Source organism: Colletes latitarsis, chromosome 7 (assembly GCF_051014445.1).
Source record: "Colletes latitarsis isolate SP2378_abdomen chromosome 7, iyColLati1, whole genome shotgun sequence".
NCBI lineage: Eukaryota > Metazoa > Arthropoda > Insecta > Hymenoptera > Colletidae > Colletes > Colletes latitarsis.
In genome coordinates, this window is record NC_135140.1 from 19,243,854 (window position 1) to 19,259,348 (window position 15,495).

The window sequence follows — 15,495 nt, forward strand, 5'->3', positions numbered from 1 at the left end:
TATTATTTATCAAAAATAGTGCTGAAATTTAATATTGAAAATACGTATGTGTTGTATACAAATAATATTTTATTATTCCTCTCGATTACAGTAAAGTAAACATAAATAAATTTATTTTACTTCTAATGTCGCCTAAATAATTTGTATTTGACTTTGGAACATAATTAATACTATTGTCTTTTTGTTTAATTGGTAAAATTATTTCTCTAAATATTTATTGATCATATGTAGGCACTCTACAATTGAAAGACAATATTCTGTTTAACGTTTTATTTTATTTATTCTAAATTGATCTGAGAATACCAAATTAACATGTTCTGAACGCCTCAGTTTCTTTCGTATCCAAAAGTTACTCGAGCAGAATGAAGTTTATTCCTTTACAAAGTTAGAACGTATTTAATTTTGTAGTGTTCGTAGCATTAGTCTCACTACCAAAGCATAACCAACTTGAACTTCCATTTCATTTTCTCGATTTTAAAAACAGTTTCAGTACTGTTCAGTTTGTAAAATTCCTTTTCTCATCGGACAAGTCGTCCATTTATAGGAATAAGATTTCTTTTGAAAAGGAAGACATGAAATTTTCGAGTTCAACTTGAGTAAACCAGTTTTGATACTCGGAAAAGACCTCGCTCAGGCACAACCAGTTCTCGTGTACAAGATTGGCAAGAAACTATCTACGGAAATTCGTTCGTTAATATACTTCCTAACAGTAACATTTCTTTACATTTACCGAAAACATTCGATAATGAAGAATAGTGATCCATGAATAAACGAAACTTGAATTTCTGCGTAGACCTTTTTCTCAATTTCATATATTTGTTTTCACTCGATCGATAACTTTTAGTAATTTGTACTAGTTCTTAACTATCGCGTCGTCGTTAACTGTGTTTCCCGTTCGCAGAGGAATTCTGCAGAGAATCGAGAACAGGGCACAGCAACCCTAAACTAGGAATATAAAAGTCTGGTCGCTCTTCCTGATTCTGTGTCGCTTCTTCTATTTTGTCGACGCCTGTGTCGACGAAGAGCTTCTTAAATCCGCACAATGTTCCGAATTTCATGTCGTGGTGTATCCTGAAACGATGAGACAACGTAACGATCGCGATTATCATAATAAAAAATCGAACTCACGTGTCGCCGATGATTAAACATCGTTTCGGATCCTTCACTTCGCAGTTCTTTAGGACGTACTCTTTCAGAACTTCGCTAGGTTTCGCGCATTCGATTGGCGTTCGTCCACTCTTCGTGGTAATTATATCGATCAGAGGACCAGATCCTGGAAAGTAATAGCTATTGTTATTATTATCGTGTTTAATGATGTGAATTGACCAATATAAAGCAGTACCTAAGATCCTTATGTTGTGTCCACAAATGACCCAGTCGTCCTGAGCACCGGTCAGGTACAGAACGTCCTTCTCTTTCAGGCAGGAAATTGCGAAAGCTAATTTTGCCCAGTCAAAACGTATAGAAAAATCAACGACCACTGCTTTGATCGAAGGCAGACCCTGTACTGTCTTTACCGTCGCCGCCTGGTCCAATTCTGTCACTTCTAGCTAAAGGAAGACCAACAATTTTACGTTTCGTCGATTATAAACAATTTTTTAAATCCTTAGAGTGTAATATAACTGGCAAAATTTGTATTACAATGAGAACCGATACTTTGCTATTCCATCTATTATACAAAAATTGTTTGCTTTTCGAAAAGAATACATTAATCTGAATATACTCACGTTTTCGGGCGCCAGTTTGATGCCACTCTCGAGTAAAATTTGTCGAAACGCTGTGGTGGAAATCAGGAATACTTCGTCGCGAAAATTAATCTTCTTCAAATACCAGCTGATCACTTTCGCCGTGTTTATTATATGGTCCTACAAAATGTTACATTTTATGATGTTCATACGGTGTGTAATGATAGCGTGAGCAGTTGCCTCTTTTATCACGGTCGTGGAACGTAAAGATAAGACGTGAAAAGACATCTAATAAAAGTTAAGCAAATAAGTTCATAAAATATTTTTAAATTAGATTTCTGTCTTTCCCGCTCCATTGTTAGGTGTTGGTATTTCAAATATTATTTATTACATCACGTACGAACCACACAAATACCACTTACTAGCTACAGAAACAGGATATTCACACAGTACAAGCAGTTATGTGTACGTTCGTAAGAGATAAGGTTATTGCTTCCATATTTATCGTCAAACTCAGAAAAATAATTAGTAAAACCGTTTTTGCATCTTTATTATGATATCGATAATGATAAACATTCATTCACAGATGTCGGATGGTATGTTTTGTGTTGCGTTTTGAATACCAATTTACTGAAAATTTGCAAATGAATTTTATTATGTATGTATATATTTGGCATACCTGTAATTGAAGCACCAAAGTTGCGTAATATTCCATGTTACATAATATTTAAATAAAATGCAAAAATGCTTCTGAACGTTATGACGTAAAGAACAAACTTTACGACTATGAAAATGAGTTGAAAACTTTGTAAAAGATTAATGACGATATCATATTGCATAGCATCGAGGTACATTCCAATATGGAAAAACATTTTTTTTAGTACGCTAATGTGTATAATAAATGGTCTTTTAACTTTGAAATCTGTGTAAGATAACGTTATAGCATGTGCATTTAAATAATAAAAGTTCATACAGAACATACACGATAAACCCCCGCGATAGATCACGGATGCATATTTTATACAATAGAATTTACATTAGAATATCTTGGAATCAAAATCACATTTTGAAGAAACTTGGGTGTCTTTTTAGGAAAAGTATTGACTATAATTTCCACGTAGTGCCATTTAAAACAGCTTTTAGTCCTTTTCTTATCAGTCACGCTAGGTCCACATGTACATACGTTACCTAACAAGATATTGCGCTACTATTTGAAGTAACGACATGCTCAACTATCATGCACACCACCACCTATAGTTTGAAATACGAATATGTGTAATAATCTCATGCACCAATTCCTATTTTTGGAATAAAGTATGCCCAATCGCATACATCGGTGTGTTAGTCGTGGCATGGATGTGTTCATCTACCATACTCATCATTACCAAACATTTCTATCACTCTCGCGTCTCGATACTGACCAGGTCACTGGCAAAGAAAATCATCTACTCACTGGTTTTACTTTCAAGCCACCTTCATCCATTTTCTCACAGTATCGATCGATGCTTATCGTGCTGTTGTTCGTCAGAAGGTACACCTTCTTCCCCAGCTCCTTTAGCCTGTTTACCGTCTGCATCGCGCCAGGGATCGGGTTCTGGAGGCGCCATAGGACACCTGATACAATAACAATGATACCACTATCAGCTCTGGACCGAATCCAGACGGTTGAATGACTATAATTTCTTCATCTGAATCTCCGTCTGTGGTAACTGGAGAGGTAACACTCGCCATCGCAATCCGATAGGACGACGTCGAACGAATCCAGGAACTCCTGCAGCTGCTCCGCGGTCATCTCTGTGAGGTCCCTCGTGCTGGCCATGGCGGTCAATCGCGAATGATCAGTTTGACTTACTCGCGCGACACCGTTTTCGTGGACCTCCATCTAGAAGGACTCTCGTCATGTGGAAGGGTGCACGCGGTGCGTCGAACTCGGTCGCTCGACGCGATTGGACTGACACGTCGCGAGGCGTACGACCGATAGATACACCCGCGTATCCTTGCTTGGTAACATCGCTAATAAACGATGACGCGATACTGATTGCGTTCACCACATCTTTCGCGACGAAAGAGGTGACACACTGATCTCGTCGAACGACCGTGCGTACGTCATGCAACTGATATTGTTGATCAGCGCATGCTCTGGGTGCTCCAGGTGTGTCCTAGATTTTGGAGGTCCAGGGGTATCGTTGAGTCGCAGAATTTTGGATTTCCCTTGATGAGTTGCTTAACACTGATTGCTTACAGCAGAGTACTTGTTTGACAGTCGATAGAGGCGACCGAGATCCTGATAGATCAGGTCAATTTTATTTTTTGGAGACAGGTGGATCGATCGAGTTTTTGGGCCTAATGGGTCTCGAGGGGCTGAGATTGTTACGGTTCGATCGTGTTGGTTAGTTTACGCAAGAATGTTGACTAGATGAAAGTTTGGTATTGATCGACACGATGATTTATTCATAGCATTCTATTTAGAATAATTTGTATGTTAAGTCCTTAGGGGAAACGTTTGGTATCTTTAGAAGCAGTTTGGTATAGGAACATGTGTGTAGACTACTTTCTCTTGCGAGTATTATTGTACTTGTCCTAAGTTAAGCAGATTTCTTGATGGTGTTAGATAGCCTGATAGCCTGATAGCCTGATAGCCTGACAAAGCCAAGACTTTCAAACCTTTAACACCACATTGCCTTTCGTCACGCTTGTGCTAGTTAATTGTCCTCGATAAGGTTGACTCTATCATCGCGTTCGATGAGGGTGCGGACTGTATTGATCAACGCAGTCACGATTATTCGTAGCATTCTATTTAGGATAATTTACACGTTCGATATTAAACGAGGCAGTTTAATATCTCAGGAACATCTGCTTAGATGACTACCTCTTCTTTTCAATATTATTGCAATAATTCATCATTTGGATTTACGGATCAGGTAGAGGTCTAGGAAGTTCAGCATCTGAATGATTTCAAGATTCTGCATAAGTATCTATTGAGGCAAATTTGTTTGTACAGTTCTTAAAAAGATGATCAATGTCATATTGGCGTTTATTTAACATACTCCTTTCTCTTACGTGTATTATACGTCAACAAGATTGATTATGCTTAAATCAAGCGAGGAGAGTTACGAGGGGAACTATTACAGAATGCTTCTAAATTGTTTTCAAAAACTTCGGGCATTATGTTTTTGACGCAAACAGATCTGTAATTCATCACATTTGACGTATCACCTGTTCTTAAGAAATGGATAACTAGGCCATTTTTCCTAAAAAAATTCTTGTTTCTTTGAACGTATTGAGAATTATCAAAAGATGACGGGGTAACATAACGCTGCAATACTTAAAGAATGGAATACATCAATAACAGAAGTCTTATTGAGATTCATCGTATTCATGTATGTCACTTATTGAAATGGTAACGTTTGACAAACTGGGAAAAGTTCGGTATTATTTGTACTGTACGTGAGGAGTATAAAAAACCCCAAAGACAGATGATAAAAGATTAGCAATACAAAGTTCATTAGTAGCTAAATTAGAATCCTGATAACACGAGGAAGTTTTTTATCTATGTTAAAATTTCGACTGGCAAATAGAAGGTAAACCTTTTATCAGCTCTTAGTTATTTGAAATTTTGGCAAGTCATTGGAAATATCGTAACATACATTAGTCTACTTTGTAGATGTATACTTCAACTTCAAACTTATTAGTTGCTTGTAAGTTTCATCTTTATCTACCTGTGTCATTCGAAAGTACAACCCTATTTCGAACTATGGTCATGGAATAAACATGGGAACGTCTGAGATTGCATTTTCACTGAGAAGAATGGATGTTACGACGAAACCCATGATTCAGTCTTTTGGTAGATGAACAATAGTCTGCACGAAGTCGATAACCTGGACCGATATAAGCTGAATAGTAGAACGATAAGCAAACGTAGCCACGAACAGAGTTAGATGTGTTCGTGGACACTTGTGCAGACACTTCTTGACTTATTGTTAGCGTACTGTATTCTTTTCGAAAATTCACACAAATCCAACTCTCATTTTACCTTCGTCGTAACTTAAAAGACAGGTTCGAAGACGAATTTTTGGTATTTAATGTGTTGTTGGTGGAAAAAACAATGTTCTACACTCTTATGCATGATTTAATGATAGTTTTCCAAGTCTTCTGAGTCGTTTACAACGATCATCTTACCTTCCATAGTTTAGAATAGAATATCGAAGTCCACGAAACGTCTCACTCCACCTGAAAGAGGAAGAGACACAACCGTAGCGGCGGAATAACAATCGAACGCGTTTGGGTTAATAGAATTTCAATTTATTAAGTTTTTTTCCCTAGCCGTCAGTGTCTTGATTCTCATTTACAAAGGTATTATATGACTGTAGTGATAGTAACTAATAATCGATGATGGTAATAATCAATAATAACCATACTCATAATCATTTGCAATAATAATAATAATAATCGTAATAATAAGAATAATCCTTAATTAATATATTAATCGAAATCGTATCTTATAATCGCCGTCTCTGTTGTTTCTCGACGTGTATGTGTGTTTGTGTGTATGCGTGTACGCGCGCGTGTGTGTTTGTGTCTGTTTAAGATCGCTCGTCTGGACGCGACGATGAAAAGAAAATTAACGGAAAGAAGAAGAAACGTCTTACATATTCACAGCAATGTAAAAATTACTGACTGCCAACGTAAAATTATTTTGTAACTCGTACCTGACTAGAAAATCAACTCCTTTACACTCTTACACGGCGGTACCGTACAATAATTCGTAGGCGAGGGCGAATCCAGCAGGTGTGGCGGTGGGGGGAGATGTAGGACCGTTCGAATTCGAACGAAGGACTCGAGAAAATCAAAAGTAAAATTTATTGTTCGATCAAGCTCGTCGCACTTGCCCCTCGAAATCGTTCTCTCGGCGATTTCGACGTTGTTCGAGTAATGTAATAGGGTTCGTGCGATCTATACGCCCTCCCCCACCCTTCATTGTTAAGAATCTGGATCCGTCCCTATTCGTAGGCTATCAAGTTAAAGTTGTACACGTACATAGAAACATTCGTCGCACAACAAGCATGGAAACGCGATGGACGTCGTCGTGGTATTGTTCAATTCGAAATCAATTTCGTCAAGTCTAGCGACTCTTGGACAACGGAGGAACTGAATCTCGATAGCTTTTGCGCGAATAACGTGCGAATAGGGAATTGCAATAAAACTTTCAGCCGATATATAATGTCCGTTTGCAGACGTTTGGTCAATGTTTTGTATCAGGGCTCGCGAACAAACGCTTTTTACGACTTTAACTTTACAGTGCACCATCTTCGTGGAGTCGAATAGTAATTTCAAAGACAAACGAAGAATTGGTGAAGTACTGAAAGGATATATTTACGTAATCGAATTATGCTCGAAGGTGTACAATACGGTTCGACTTCGGTTCAGTTCGTTGACATGTCCAAGTCGCCAAGTTAAAGAGAAGCCAACGAAGCTGTACAATTTGTTGCCATCGTTCTGCAAAATCGAACGAACTTATCGTTCCGACGACGCTCGATACACGTTTTCTTATGGCATCCCGGATCTTATTAATCCGAGAGTTACACGTATTCTTCGTTACACTTCCTCTCTGCACCAAGCCTCGGTCCATGACCGACGTAAACGCGCCGATGATGACCAGTGAGAAACGGCTTGATTCGTGACGATTCGCTTAATCTATAGGCCTGATAGTTACGTTCAAATTGGACCTGAATTGATTGGTTAGGATCTGTGTTAAACTAGTTATGCCTGGACCAGGTCTGTAGGATGTAGATCAAGTTAGGGAATAGATTATGTTAAACTAAATTTGGTAGTAGATCAAGTAACTCTGTTCCAGGCCTTGTACGAACTAAAGATTGGGTTAAAGTAGATTTATCTAGGTTAATAATTTGGATCAGTTCTAAGATTGGTGGATCTAGTTTAAATGTTGAAGTTAGATTTGAGTGAATTTCAGGGCATTCAGAGGAGCCTCGGCTGAACGAACGTGGAGTCTTCAGTCTTTGTTCATTCGCGGTTGCAATATTTCTACTGTCACGCTGATCGAATTATTGAACGGTTTCCTCACTGGTCATCAATCGCATGGTCGCACGGATTAATCGTGAGCAATGAGTAGAAATAAATTTAGGCCGGTCAGGGGACTCGATACTAGCTACCGAAGGAAGGTTATGGGTAGGAGGAAGGACAAGACAGGTGGAAACGACGCGATATTAGTGATATGACATCATAAGGTCGATGAAAGATCGAGAAGGCGTTGACAAATTGATCCAGGACTATGATTAACGTAGCGTTCTTCGATCGCTTACACTCGTCTCTTTGTTTTCTACTCTCCTCCGGTTACTCCTCTTTTCTCATCTTGAAACTTACTCTTTGCAATGAAGTTCGACAACAGAAAAACGACGATAATATTTCATGTAAGCTTTACATTTGACCACGCGGTTTCATGAACGAGTGTAAACGATCTGACCCCGCTACCCATAATCCCCGTTGTTTCACGCATCTTTACGTGTCCTGTTTCGATAAAATTTCAAAAAGAATGACAGGGTGTCGTCTCTTAACCAAAGGGGTGGGGGGGTCCAACTGCCCAGGTTCCCTAGCGGTTTGACGAAACAGCGACGAAGGTTTGAAAGTACGGCAGTCGAAAATGGTCAAGGTACGCTGGAAGAGCGAGGTTCCCATCGCGAATTCACCGACATCACATCACCAGGTAGCGTACACCTGTGCAAAGGGCGGCGCAGACGTAGCGCTCGCGTACGTTTCGTCTCAGTCGCGTTGGTTCGAACCCCCCGGTATAATGTCCGCGACGTTCTCAACGACTGTACGAAAAACGATCATAGTATTGCGTATCGACTATAGCGACAGTATCGATATTAGTATAGAATAAGTAACGTTAGTAGCACGGGTTAACAATTAGAAACTCGTCGTCCACGACTGTCGGCCGCCTGTACCCTGATCGGATGATCGAATGAACAAAGATGACGATGATAGTCCCGGCAGTGATGATCGCGCCAGCCACTAGTGAATGTGTCGACGGTAAACGCTAACAGCGCTTCGCTTGATTCGTTTTCATTGGTGTTTACATCGTTTAGTGGCCTAGCGGCTGCTCCCGTGGCTCCTTTTTTGGGACTACAGATCTGTTCGGACCTGGAAACGCGTGGAAGGGGGCATCGATGGGGCTCGAACTCGCGAAGAAACGTAACAATTTGGAATAGTCGCTGAAAGGCTACCCCCGACAAGAGTATCCCGTTAAACTAGGTACTCTGGTTGTGTTTTTTATGTATCCAAGAGGGCTGGGGCCACGGGTGGTACCGCAAACACCACTCTGATCACACATAACGACGATCGAACGAAACAGTGACGATGATAGTAACATTAGTGCCGGTAGATAGTAACGGTAGTAACGTCTACGGTTAGCACAGGTTAAACTGGGACTAGGCTGGCTGTAGTAGATCTTCGTTAATCTCTTTTTAATAAGCGCTTACTAGTAGTCGTTGTAGTAGTTACTTCGGTATAGTAATTAGGCGTACTAGTAGTAGTCAAGAGTAACGGTAAACTGGTATTAATATTAGGTAACACTATAAAAGAAGTCCCTCCGGCTGATCTCGGTGTTCCTTAACTACTTTAATAGTCCGTTTAGAGTTCTTTTGTTCTCCGTCCTCTTCCTCCTCCTTCTGTCGTCCACGAGGTTTCTCCTGGCAGATACCTTCCCTCGTCCTCGGTTGGATCGGTGTCTTTTCTTTTCGGTTTTGTTTTTTTTTTTCAAACACGAAATAACGGTACGCGACCGTAGTCTCTGCCTATCGCCGCCCTGTCTTTAGGTATCTACCTATCTATCGACCTACCTAACCTACCTACCTGATTACGAGACCTGTCTGTCTAGCTCGTCTAATCGAACGAAGAACAACGCGCCGGATGATCGGACGGGTGAATGACTCGTTGCCAGACGAGGCGTCAACTTCCCGTAAGGATTCGTGACGATGATCAAAATGGCGTTCGTAGCGTCCCTTCGAGGACAGCTACACGACGGTGAGGAATAATGAAGGTTGTTGGGCTAAAACTCGTTCAGGGCATTGACAATGGTTCTAGAAAATGGGAGAGATGTCCTCTTTCTCGTTTCGTTGCAAAATTGAGTGTTCCGCTAACGGTATCTTAAGCCTACGGTCGCGTCATATCAAAGTGCAAGTCATCGAAATTTATCGATCTTCGCAACCTCGAGGCTCCTGGCAACGAGACATTCTTGCTCGTGTTTCTTCCCCGAGTACGCAACGTTACATCTAATGTACACTTTATAGTAACCTATAAAGCTAATCCTCGACGATTCTCGTTTTTCTTTGTGCCAAATACGTTCCATCATTTCGTTACGTTCGTCATCTGTGGCGTGACGGTCGACGGTTGAGCCCGAAGTTAACGCCAGAACCCGCCGCTAGGTCGCCGGGCAACCTCGCGGGGTCCCGTCCCGTCCTATCCCCCTCGATCCTCGAGATTAGTCGTACATGCTTAACACGATATCGATAATACAATAGGTAATACGATCTATTACTTGTAGTTTAATTGTATACTATTTTACGGGCACGATGCGTCGATCTCTTCGCGCCATTCTCAGCCCAGGATGCGACGAACGCCGCGGAGAGAACGAAAGCGAGGTTAGAACGACAGAGGTAGGGAAGCCAGCTGATCTGAACGCGACAAATCGAGATTCGACCTGACAATTTCGATTCGAGCCACCCACCCATCTAAACGATCGACCCGTCGGACGTTCCCTTCCTCTCCCGTCATCGTGTCTGCATCGTCGTCAGCATCCTGCTTCCGTCGCTCCTCAGTAAATTCGTGTTACACGTTGCTGTTTAAGTTTATTCGTTCGTTAAGTAGTCAAAATCGCACGGCGAGAGATTTAGTCTCGATCGTTATAATATGTTGTATTATGTATAATATGTATAATGTACGCCCCTCTAATGGTTGTTACTATAACATTACACGTCTATATACAATTATCAGGAGCAACAGCGTTATTAGTTGTTATTAATATTAATTAATATGATTTATTCAGGCCGATGCGCGCTTCTCATCGATATTTTTTCGTTAATATGTCGTAGCTGTGTACGTGTAGTGTATGTGTGCGCGTGTGTGAGTGTGTATGAGTACGTACGAAGCGGTTAAGGCGGAGGATCATCGCTCCAGCTTGGTTCGTTCGTTCTTTGCTTTCGCTCTTTGTTCCTCGTAACGTGCGAATCAAACTCTTTTCGCTTCAGGGTGTTGACGATAATCACGGTGGTATCCAACATACGGCTACCATCAAGATGACGAGCTGGTTTTCTCTTGGTGCGCGAGAGGACATCAGAAACGAAGATGAAGCGCGAGCCGACATCGTTACGAATCGAACCTCGATTGTATAGGGCTCTGCGGTACGCGCGACGATCGAAAATTATAGTGTCGCGTATATACACGCAACGATAACGTTAAGGAGGAAACAAAACGTCTCCACTTCGTACGTGTCTGGAGTCCAAGCATCACGTGGCTGTCTGCTAGTTCCCGACAAACAATTTCAACTTCAAGATTCGAGAAAATAAAAAGACAGTGTACAGGCATTCGAATAGTTTGGAACTGCTAAAATATTTACAAACCTTCTGGTACACCGAGAAAACGAAGCTCTAACGATCAAACTAAATAGACTGTTCAGGGGTCTCTTGGCCCAGAGTCTGATCTTCAAAATTGACTCTGAGAAATGGTAAGATTTACCGACGAAATATTCGTGAGAAACAAGGCGACGCGAGCAACAGCCACGCGATACGAGCGAAATATCGTGTTGCCTTAATAAAATCCTCCATCGGACGTGGAGCATCGCTGGTTCCGCGCGATTAATAGGAGTCTCCTTTACAAATTAAGCCGTTACCGTTAAGTTATTGCACATTGAACAAACGATTACCGATGAACTCTCGAATGCACGTTATACAAGTCTCTACACTCTTCTTTCTTTCGTCAGGAGATTGGTTATAATTCTATATTCACTCGAGTACTTCACCGTTCCTTTTTTTCGTATATGTATACATACATGTATATACTCGTGCTCTCTCTTCATATATGTATATATATATATAATTATTTATTTATTCATTCATTTATTTAATTATTTATTTATTCATTTCTTTCTTTCATTATTTATATATATATATTTATATGTTTCTCTCATTAGTGCCTACTTATTGTAAATCAAGGAGGAATGTAGTCGTAGTGGTCGCGTTAGGTTGAGCGAGATAAAGAATCGTTCGAGCGAGCCGGCACGTTCATCGTCCGGTGTACAACTAATAATTGAACAGGAGACCTAATTGGCATGGTGGAAAGTCAGACGTGTCTGCTATCTAAACGGTCCGTTTGCCGTTCCCTCGACGATCACCATTTTCTGAATCCGTCATCCTAAACGAAACTTCTTTTTCTCTGCTGAAATACATGACTATGGCTATGATTTTATTTATTTTTTTTTTTTTGGAAGCGGGTGGCAATTGTGTGTTCTCTTTTAACAAAATGAAAATTGGCAAGTATAGACTACTGCAAGGAAGTGCTGATGAGTTTCTAGCAGCACACAATGGTCTAGGTCTAACTTATCTTGGTCTCTATAGAAAAAAAATGGGTACATTGGTCTAACTCGTGTCGTTGCTCCTATGTTGATGTTACAGAAGTTATTGTTTTGGATAAACTACTATAGCCAATCAGATATGATCCTTTGAAAGAAATGAACTAGTTTAGTTAATCTCATCACCTGAAGGTTGATAATATTGGTTAAACGAGATTGTGTAGGGAACAATTGGCCGAGCACAGAGTACCCTGGTCATCTTCATAGTTTCTTTCAATAATACTGAACGTGTCTTATCATTTTATCCTGCAACTATAGCGATTAAAACATTGACCTCTCCGATTAACAAGTGGGCCTCTGAATGGGGGCGGGGGCAGATCGCCTTTAAGGCAGATCATCAACAGACACCTCTGATTTCCACCGTGCAAAAGTGTCCGAGGACCAAGGCCTCATTAACCTCGGAGGCACAAATTGCGCGTTCGATGATTAAATACCTGGATCAGGCATAAATCAGTCAGCGTCCGGAACCAGAGAAACTGAACCACGGATCTCTAACGTTGCGATTGAAGTCTCCACGAATTCAGATCAGTACCCTAATGTTTCTTAAGTTTACTTTCAAGCGTAGACTATATTCACCAAAACACACGGGCTATAGTGATTGTATATAGCCTCCCGGAGTTTACCGTGCGTTATCTATATTGTCACGAGATATGATCATCCATAGTAGAATACTTTATAGTCATAGTTGTCTTCCGATTTACATACTCAACATCGATAGATTCGTTATGTTTCGCACATATCCGTCGAATATACTTACATTATTTGTATATATATATATATATTCTCATATATATATAATATTTATATATTTGTATATATTATATAGTATATTACGGAACTCTCCTATGTAATAACTTTGTCCTTCTCGTTGGGATATTCAATTCCTTACGATAATTATACGCCGTTTTCTCGTCATTCTAGACAGTACGATTACGAGGTTCTCCCATAGCGGAACATCGACAATTTATATACTTTATAAGGCCCAAATATTGTGCGCTACCTTTTCAATGAAATACGCCAAAGGAATTGCAAAAGCATTTACGTGTTTGCTCAGGACACTCACAGACACGCCTCTCTGTTCGTTGGGCTCAGTTTCTCGATTCACGCGGCTAATCTTGACCCAGTAGTAGATTGCGCGCGTCGTCGCGACTGAACTTTATGCTTGACCCATCAGCCACGCGATGGCTTCGTTTGACAATCGGTGACGTAACAACGGACGCACCCAGGGACTCTCCACGTCCCCACTCGGGCTGGTAACGGAAAAGAAAAGAACGAAAACGTCAAGTCCGTGCGCTCAGATCGTCCTCGTTATGCGAAGACGAGAGAAGCTGATGGTGTTGGCTTGGCAGGCTCGTTTTTGGCACACCTAACTCTCCGGCTATATGTTCACGAGAAATGGGCTCAGCCTCTACGAATCCCAACGAACAATCGTGATATTTTGCTAAATACCATCCTCGAAGGCCTTTGCTCGACGCGAGAGACGCGATTCTAAAACGGACTAGAAGTTGAGGCCCGGCTCACACCGATCGTCCTCCGAACCATTTGCACTACAGCGCGTTTCGTCACCACTGTACAGCTCGCACAGACCACGGACGACCTCCGAAACTGTCTCTCCTGACGCGATTCGCGCGATAATACGATCGATGATCCGTGGAAGTTGGTCGAGTGCCTAGGTGATCGAGGATCACGACGAACCGGTTTAGACGTCCTCCTCGCCGTTGACGTAGTTATCCGTGATGATCGTTGACGCAACGTTGTCCGGCGGGTCGGCCGTGTAGTTCCTCTCTTTATCCTGCTCGAATTCCTCATCCCCCAATTCGTTTCTCTGGACGATACCCATCGGATGACCAGGTGACCATAGAGAACGCTTCTCTGCTCGCTCCTACGTATCGGGGTACCCCTGTTTTGCTTCTACACCCCCTGGAATGCCTTGCCAATGCTGATTTCTTTCTCTTCTAGCTGTCCACAGCACACTCTGCCTCAAGTGGCGCTGTCTCGCGCCACGGACTCGGAGTTGTCGCTTCTACGATGGCGACCCGCTGTCGATTTACGGTATCCGTTAGCGACGACACTGTCGCTGGGCGTGCTGCTGGTCGAACGGTCGTCCTCCGTGTCGAGGTCCGTCCCGGAGGGCACCAGCATGGCGAGGGTAGGCGAAGAGGACGGGGACGAGGAAGAGGACACGTTGCTTCGATGATTCGCGGTGCTGCTCGACGACTTGATGCGCTGACGACGCGACGGGACTTGGGATTTGGCTTCGTACTTGACCGGAGTCTTGATCGTCGTCGTCGACGGCGCCGCCGTCGTGGATGCAGCGCGGTGAGACGTCGACGACGGCGTCGTCGATCCACCAACGGCCGACTGGTACCTGGCCGTCGGTGTGATTTGCAGTTGTTGCGCCCGGAGACGGTGATCGTCTCTCTGTTGCTGGAACTTTGGTGGGGCCGTGTTCTGCAGAGTCCAGTGGACTTTCCTGGGGACGTTGGAGGACAGGAGGTAAGTGCTGGCGGCTGTTGCACCACCGGGGGAAGCAGTAACCGCTGATAGAGCTGCTTCCGGTGCACTGTCAGCCATCGGTGACCCCGCAGGGCTCGGTAGACTGCGTACGAGAGGCTCAGGAACAACGACTGGAGGACGTTGCTGCTCGTTGTCGCCCAGATCGCCAGCGCAGCCGTAATCGTAGCTACAGCATAGCTGCCCGTCCTACGGAGAGTTTCGTTGGACACTGGGTTAGCCACGGCGGATGGAACGCGACTTTTTAACGTCTTTCGCGTTCGTCTCTTCACGGTTACCCTCTCACCGCGAAAAGTCTTGGGCTTCGCGAGTGTGTGCGCTTCCTTTCGGTGCTGTTTACGATACGATACGTTGACGAGTGGAGGGTTAATTGCACAGTGATCGGCCGTGTGTTTAAAAACAGAGCAGTGTACCTGCTTGCACTGGGTTTTGTTGATTTAGCTTTGGATAAAGATACTGGCGACTGAAGGCGTTACTTGTCGTCTGTGTGGGTGATCGCGTGGGGCAGCTACGTTGTGTAATCGTGGGGAATTGGGCGATTCTAACAAATTGGACATGCTGTTTCTCAGGAGCCAAAGGAAGGACGCCTCGATAAGGCTACCAGTTAGACCCTTGCTAAGCGCTGAGGTATCGGATAGTTGTGGAAGGCTGTGT

General features: G+C 42.5%; 2 protein-coding genes across 5 annotated transcripts in view; both read right to left on the reverse strand.

Moving 5' to 3' along the window:
• Positions 1 to 49: 49 nt before the first annotated feature.
• Positions 50 to 3,744, reverse strand: LOC143343283 (uncharacterized). Its single transcript, XM_076768031.1, has 6 exons — positions 3,414 to 3,744; positions 3,139 to 3,299; positions 1,728 to 1,865; positions 1,343 to 1,550; positions 1,129 to 1,273; positions 50 to 1,071 (listed from the first exon to the last, which is right to left on the reverse strand). Exons 1-6 carry the CDS (start codon positions 3,565 to 3,567, stop codon positions 879 to 881), a joined length of 999 nt encoding a protein of 332 aa, XP_076624146.1. The 5' UTR covers positions 3,568 to 3,744; the 3' UTR covers positions 50 to 878.
• A 9,350-nt stretch (positions 3,745 to 13,094) lies between these two features.
• LOC143344187 (protein kinase C-binding protein NELL1) overlaps positions 13,095 to 15,495 on the reverse strand; it is a 71,403-nt gene continuing 69,002 nt past the window's right edge. For all 4 annotated transcript variants that reach the window (XM_076770008.1, XM_076770007.1, XM_076770006.1 and 1 more), the window contains one exon: positions 13,095 to 15,030. In XM_076770008.1, coding sequence (XP_076626123.1) covers positions 14,283 to 15,030 — 748 coding nt within the window. In that variant the 3' untranslated portion in view covers positions 13,095 to 14,282. The remainder of the gene's footprint in view (positions 15,031 to 15,495) is intronic.

Bases quoted from the DNA above. Each gene is read 5' to 3' on its own strand.
- LOC143343283 (XM_076768031.1), bottom strand. From the start codon at position 3,567: ATGGAGGTCCACGAAAACGGTGTCGCGCGAGTAAGTCAAACTGATCAT. The intron at 1,866-3,138 runs GTGAGTAGATGA...AACATTTTGTAG, and splicing joins GTGGCTTGAAAGTAAAACCA to GACCATATAATAAACACGGC. The intron at 1,551-1,727 runs GTGAGTATATTC...GTCTTCCTTTAG, and splicing joins TCAAACTGGCGCCCGAAAAC to CTAGAAGTGACAGAATTGGA.